Source organism: Pterocles gutturalis, unplaced genomic scaffold, assembly GCF_000699245.1.
Source record: "Pterocles gutturalis isolate BGI_N339 unplaced genomic scaffold, ASM69924v1 scaffold26895, whole genome shotgun sequence".
In the NCBI taxonomy this organism is placed as follows: Eukaryota; Metazoa; Chordata; class Aves; order Pterocliformes; family Pteroclidae; genus Pterocles; species Pterocles gutturalis.
In genome coordinates this window covers 1,378-8,489 of record NW_010144111.1, presented here as the reverse complement: position 1 = coordinate 8,489, position 7,112 = coordinate 1,378, and the positions used below count along the sequence as shown (strand labels likewise).

At 54.4% G+C, this 7,112-nt stretch overlaps 1 protein-coding gene across 1 annotated transcript; it reads left to right on the top strand.

Annotated features, from left to right (window-relative positions):
- Positions 1 to 29: 29 nt before the first annotated feature.
- Positions 30 to 6,593, top strand: P2RX1 (purinergic receptor P2X, ligand-gated ion channel, 1; the record flags this gene model as incomplete). The annotated part of the gene is made up of 9 exons (XM_010085010.1): positions 30 to 105; positions 659 to 755; positions 1,459 to 1,539; positions 3,357 to 3,498; positions 3,683 to 3,813; positions 4,441 to 4,531; positions 5,215 to 5,280; positions 5,929 to 6,021; positions 6,549 to 6,593. Coding segments are annotated over 9 exons (822 nt in total), but the record flags the coding sequence as incomplete, so codon positions are not given.
- Between the last annotated feature and the right edge of the window lie 519 nt (positions 6,594 to 7,112).

Genomic DNA, 7,112 nt, shown 5'->3' with positions numbered 1-7,112 from the left:
ACGCTGAGAGGTGGCTGCCTGCTTTCTCCCAACAGCTGCCGGACGCCGGGCTCTGCATGCAGGACAGCGACTGCGCCAAAGGGAAATACAGCCGCCAGGGACAAGGTACGGCGTGGGGCACCGTCACCGAGGCTGTGGCACCGGCGTTGCTGGTGGGACACACTGAGCACAGCGTGCGTGCTCTGGCAGAGCCACAGGGCTGGGGTGTCTGCAGGGGGAGTTGCTCTGGACCTTTTTTTTGGGGGAAAAGCCTCTGATACACTGGGTGGGGGTCCCGTCTGGGCTGCTCCTGCCTTCCTCTTCTGAAAGAGACCTGAGCTGCAAAAAGCTCTGTTGAGAAAAGGTTAATCAAGACTAAACCATCTCCCCAAACTGCTGTTCTTCTACAGCTCGGCATTTTCTGAGGTGTATCCTAGCAAGAAAACTGCCCCATTCCTCCCTTGTACAATAGCACAAGAGAAACCACTGCCCTGAGCTGAGAGGCCACAATTAATTCAATTATTTGCCCTTTTTATGAAGGAGCACCAAAGCCCTGAGTATTTTGTGCCTTGGATGCCTGTGGCAGGGCTGAAGCTCCAACTAGATTCCACCCATCCCAGTGTGAGGCTGGGATTTCCCAGTACCCAGGGGTGTGAGCAGCCGTCTCTCTTCCCCGCAGGGCTCATGACGGGCAAGTGTGTGCATTTCAACAGCTCTGTGAAGACCTGCGAGATCTTTGGCTGGTGCCCCGTTGAAGTTGATTACCATGTTCCCAGGTAAGGAGTGATGTTCTCGCCCCTTTTCCAACCCGCTCCCACCCCAGCAGCACTGGGTGTAGGTCAGAGCAAGCCAGGGCTCTGCAGGCTCCTGCCAGCACAGCCTGGGTGGATGCAGACTCCATGGGTCCACATGCTGCCTGGTGTGCCTGTTCGGCCCCTCCTGGGGTGATTTGCTCCCCACCTTGCTGGTGGCTCACCCCAACTCTGCTGGATGCTCTGTGCATGGACCAGCAGCCCCTGTCTATCCTGTTTGCCTTTGGAGTAAAGTTGTGCTCTGCCCATCAGACCGTCTCCAGCCTCCATGGGCCACTGAAGCATCTCCTGGTAGATGAGAAGTCCTGTTCCTCCTTGCCTCCCCTCCTCCTCCTCACAGGGGTCTGCAGGGACAGCCATGGGTCTGCCAAGGAGCCCAGGAAAGCACCCAGGGCCCTTGAGCTCTCCTCCAGCCACCTCAATGTGCTTTTGGGGTTTCTTAATTGAGATCCCAGCACCTAACTCTGTCCCCTAACAAGCACTTCCCTCCTTCCTTGGAGCCTTTCTGAAACGTGTTGGGATCTTTCACTTAGAAAGGACAGGGATGAGGTCACCAGTTTTTCTGGGTCCTGCTTGTCCCAGTTTGGATTAATCTCCCCCAAATGGGGCTCTCTCTAGAGGCCAGAGAGCCAAGTGATGGACACACACCAACACTTGTGTTTTTCAGCCCTGCCCTGTTGTCAGAAGCAGAGAAGTTCACCTTGTTCATCAAGAACAGCATCACCTTCCCCAGGTTCAAGGTGTCCAGGTAAGGGGAGGCCTGGGGGGACTCTGGGACTGCACTGGACTGTGCAGGCAGGAGGAGGGGAGCAGGCAGGATCAGGCAGGGTGCAGGCACGTACCGTTTCGTACTCCCCGTGTCTCCCCCAGCTGCCACACCGCTCACCAGGTTAGCTGGTGGGAACTTGGCCGTTTCCCTCCCAAATGTGTCCCGCCTCTGCTGGTAGCTGTGGTTACAGGCAAGAAGGTTTCTGGAATTAGTGCCCCTTGAGTTCCCCTCACACGATGCACATGAAAATACAGTTTCTCTGATTCTTCATTTTTTCTTCTCTCTTTTCCTCCCTGAAGAAAACAGTAAAATACGAATGCCTCGGGGGGGTGTGAGCAGCCGGGATGAGCCTGCTGCCCACCAACGAGCAGAGGCCCCTCTTACCATCACGGTTCCCACTGGCTGCTGCAGCGGGATGTAGGGTCGCCCTCACACGATGCACATGAAAATACAGTTTCTCTGATTCTTCATTTTTTCTTCTCTCTTTTCCTCCCTGAAGAAAACAGTAAAATACGAATGCCTCGGGGGGGTGTGAGCAGCCGGGATGAGCCTGCTGCCCACCAACGAGCAGAGGCCCCTCTTACCATCACGGTTCCCACTGGCTGCTGCAGCGGGATGTAGGGTCGGGCTCCCGGTTCCCACTGGCTGCTGCAGCGGGATGTAGGGTCGGCCCCTTCCAGGCAGCACCGGAAACGGTGCCGCCGGCTGAAGGCACACACATGAGAGGATTTGTGATGCCACCGATTCTATCTCTGATTTGGAACAAATTAACAGGAGCTATTTGTGCTGAAGACAGCGGATTCCTCTCTCTAAACTGATCGTGTCCCCACGCTGCAGCCAAGGTTAAATGCTGCAGCAGCCAAAGCGCTTGGCAAAGTCTCGAGCTGATGAGAGGTGGCTGGGAGAGGGGATCCCCCACCAGCAGCAAGGAGAGGTGGCAACCTGAGCGAGGGTGGGGAGGAGAAGGGACATGATGGGGGAGAGCAGGTCCTGGGAGGTGAGGGCGGCCACGCTGGCTGCTGGAGGGGCTGAGCCAGAGGCCGCTGGGACCACGGGGAATCTTCCTGCCTGTGATCACTGCTGACAATTAACTGCTGAACGTCAATGATAGGATGGGGTTGAGCAAGGCACGAGTCTTACAAAACCATCTGAGTCAAGGAGGCTTCACAGAAAGACTGTTTTTAGGAGAAAGAGCAGAGCCGGGTGGAAGGCACGACATTGTCCTTCCCTTTTCACCCTTTCTGGAGGAGACGGCAAAATCCAGCTAAATGGAGAAGCTGTGGGATACACTGTCCAGATGTCCGAGATGAAAACTGTTGGTGCACGGAGTATTGCCTGGCAGAGCCCGTGGACAAGCCGACACACGCATGGGAGAGGCACCTGGGAGGGATGGATGGTGGAGGCCACGGGAGGGTTTGCAAAGCTGAGGAATGAGAGGGGGGGCTGCCAGAAGGGGTGAGGACAGGCAGACGTGTGCTGGAGAAATGGGTTTAGGCTGCAGACAAAGCAGCAAACCCAAAGCAGAAGTGGAGACCATGTGCAGGAGAGAAAAGAGCAGAGAGGAGGCTCAGGGGACACGAGTCGCTGATGGGGTGGGAGAAACCAGGCAAGGCTGGAGGAAAGGGCTCGCTCTCCATGTGCAGGGTCTGGTGAGCACGTGGCGGAGAAGGACAAAGCCCTGAGCTTCGAAGTTACCTGGCTTTGAGCGACTGGTTGGACCAGGGACCTCCAGAGGTTCTTTCCCACCCAAATTAGTGGGTTATTCAGACTCTTCCTCCTTCCCTTTTCCTTCACAGGCGCAACTTGGTTGAGAGCGTTACCAAAGAGTACCTGAAGAAATGCACCTATCACAAAGTCACCGATTCCTTATGCCCCGTGTTTGAGCTGGGATACGTAGTGAAGGAATCGGGTCAGAATTTTACCTTCCTGGCTGTTAAGGTACTTCAATTTCAAGTTCTATTTCTTGCTCCCATGGGAGGGGGACACCGACAGAGCAATCACCCCCAAGTGATGGAGACACGAGGGATCTTCAAGGCCAGGCCGGATGAGGCTTTGGGCAACCTGGGGTAGTGGGAGGTGTCCCTGCAAACTTGTCCCCTTGTGACTCCCCTCTCGGCTGCAGGGTGGAGTGGTGGGCATCACCATCGACTGGAACTGTGACCTCGACTGGCCCATCCGGTACTGCAAACCCATCTACCAGTTCCATGGACTTTACAACGATGACAGTAACGTCTCACCGGGCTTCAACTTCAGGTGAGGAGACCTCTGTTAATGGGTGCCCCATCCCTGGAGGGGTTCAAGGCCAGGCTGGATGAGGCTTTGGGCAACCTGGGCTAGTGGGAGGTGTCCCTGCCCATGGCAGAGGGGTTTGAATTCGATGAGCTTTAAGGTCCCTTCCAACCCAAACCATCCTGTGATTCTATGATTCTATGAATTTGGAGGTGGTGTCTTTCAGGATCCCACAGCACTCAAGGGAAGGTGGAAAACTGTGAACTGTTCTCCAAAATAGCCACTGCTGTTGCAGTGCCAGACGGCAGTACTCTCTTCAGAATGTCATGAGAAAAGTGAAAACCCGTCCCTTGGCCTCACAATTACCCTATTGCCTTTCCCTGTACATCTCCTCCCCCTTGCAGATTCCCCTGCTCGGGGGGGAGCTTTAGCTTCAATGTGCAGGCAGGGAAACTGAGGCAGAGAGGGGACAGGTGCCAGCAGCCCAGCTCCTTCAGGGCAGTTAAGGAGAGGGTCAGGAGCAGGTCCATGACAGTGCATCCCCAGACCCCACTGCTGCTCCACAGCCCACCAAGATCCCGATGTCATGGGGCTGTGGGAGGTTGTTGGGCACCTTGGCAGGCCATTAACACTCACCATCCCATTGGACAGATACGCAAAATACTACAAAGAAAATGGGATGGACAAGAGGACGCTCTACAAAGTGTTTGGGATCCGGTTCGACATTTTGGTGAATGGCAAGGTAAGGGTGCCAGGCGCTGGGTTCGCCCCCAGATCCCCGGGCAGGCAGTGCCGTGGCCTCAGGCAGGTACCAGGGCTGTGGTGTAGCACCAGGGTCTCGTGGGCCCGGGAAAACCACTGCGAGCAGTTTCCTTGGGTGCTGACCCTGCTCACAGCATCCCTTGGGAAGTGCTGGGGAAGGGAACACAGAGGGGAAGCCCACTTTACAGGCCACATCTATCAGCTCCAGTCCGGTCAGTGGTTTTGTCCCAGAAAACGTCATGACAGGTTGGGAGGAACTGTGGAAAGTTGAAACTCTTCATTGATATTTCCAAAAGCTGAATATTTACATTTTTCTATTTTGTCTTTTTCTCCCCACTGGGAGGGAGGATTTTGCTCATTGTGTTCCCACTGGGAATATTAAAGGGTAATTTTTTTTTTTTAATTAAAAATACAGGAAGCAAAGTATTTTCAATTTGTGTCAGCCAAAAACCAGCCTACCATATTTTTCTGTTTGACCAATGAGCTTAAAACCAGCTCTTACCCAGCTCCTGTTTCTCTCTGTGCTGTGGTTGTGGTTTGGGTTGCTGCAAGGCTCTTGAGCTGAGCCCCACCTATAGCTATGGCACCTTTCTTTTTTTTATTTTCTTTTTTTTTTCCTGGGATGGTTGTAACATGTCACCTTTTTTCTCCAATTTTGTTCAGGCAGGCAAATTTGACATCATCCCCACCATGACCACAATCGGCTCCGGAATTGGTATTTTTGGAGTGGTGAGTTTTTCCAGCCTCTATATGGAGACTCTCAAATCATTCTCTTTGCCAGTGACATCCATGGGGAAGTGTCCCTGGGCTGCAATAAAATACTGGTTCCCGCTCAGGCAGCAGAGGGTGGGCAAAAGGAGGAACGGTGGTGCTCTCCTGCCTTGCTAGGTCAGGGAAATAGATTCGTGCTGCCCACCAGCTGATGTGAATTCTGCTAGCAGGAGCTGCTGCCTGCGAGTGAGGGGAAGGCAGGCTGTGGTGGCCGAGCCGTGTCTTGGGATCTTGGTGGTTTCAGGTTAGAGCTGGTACTGAGGGGGGCTGGAGGTGACAGGCAGTATTTCATGACAAAGCCAGCGTCCTGTTTGGTTATGGTCATTACAGACTTCAGCACGACCTGGAGCGTGCTGTGCTCAGCATACCCCTGAAGTGGAAACACTTAATTTCTGTTGACTTAAATTGCCCAGTACTGAACGCAGCACACTTCACTTCTGTCCTAAACGGACATCTGGGGGCTGTACGCTCTTCAGCAGCTGCCACGTTGTGGGTTGACGCAGAAGTGACCCGAATTTGTGGGGCAAACTGGAACAAGCTGGAAGTACGAGGTGACACAGGTGAGCTGGGAGGGCAGCCCCAACCCTAACTGCACTTTGATTGAAGGCCTCTGTCCTCTGCGACCTGCTCCTGCTGCATTTTCTCCAAGGACGGGACTATTACAAGCAGAAGAAATTCAAATACGCGGAACCGGAGCCTGTAAGTAACAGCGTGTCCGTCCCCTGCGGAGGCTCTCGCGGGTGCGGATGTGTGCGTGGGTGATGATGCTGTAACACAAACAACATTTATATTGAGGAGCAACCAGGTGCCTTCCTGAGCTACCGGGAATCCTGAGCCCTTGGGACTGTCAGAGACTGGGGCCCAGGAATCTCCTCTCCAAAATCAGAGAGATTTTCTGTGTGACTCACTATTAATAGTTTCATTCCCTCCCTTCATCCCCAGGTATCCCAGTGCCTGGTAATGCTTGCATTGCTTTAAGGGAAGCAGAGACAGGCCAGTGCTTTAGCAAACTGGGAAACATCCCTTTCCTGCTTTCTCAGCAGAAAATCCCTGTGACTGGGGGATGTCTTGTGGCCTTTCATAGGACATGAAAAACCTCCCCTCAAATTCATTTGAAATCACGCTTATACATTGGGAGACAGAAGCTGTTCAACCACATTTCCCCCTGGCATTAGAAAAGGGGCAGATGTGTGAAAAATCATTGCTTTCTCTCATTTAACCCCCAGTCAAAGTCGCACAAGAAGGCGAAGGAGCTGGACAACTCGCAGTGAGAGGTGAGTGGTGTGTCCGCAGCCCTGCCAGCACGCGGCTGTTGGGGGTGAGGGTCTCGGGGGTGTTCCCAGGTCCCCAGGAAGGCAGCAGGGCTCCAGGGAAGGCACGGAGGATGCTGTGGGCTCTGATGTCTAAAGTGGGGTCAGCGTTTCCCAGGGCAGGCAGGTGCACGGGGCCGTCCTGGGTGCGGGATGTGGGATTGGCATCACACCTTCAATGGCAGCATCGCTCAAAGAGGGGCAGTGGGGGGCGAGACACCAGAAATCACTGTGCACCTCTCTCTCTTGGCAGAATCCACACTGATCAACGAAACTGCACCCTCTTCCTCCTCCTCTCCTAGAATGCAGTCACCATTGCCTGTCACCGCCCTGTGCCAGCCCCAAGGCCAGCAGAAGCAGTGTCCGACACCGGTTCCCGGGAATGCGGAGCCAGGGCAGGGTCCGGCTGGCCCAACGCTCTGCCTGTGCTGAGATGCGCTGCGACGCTGCGGGTGGGTTATACTCCCATTGGACGTCAGG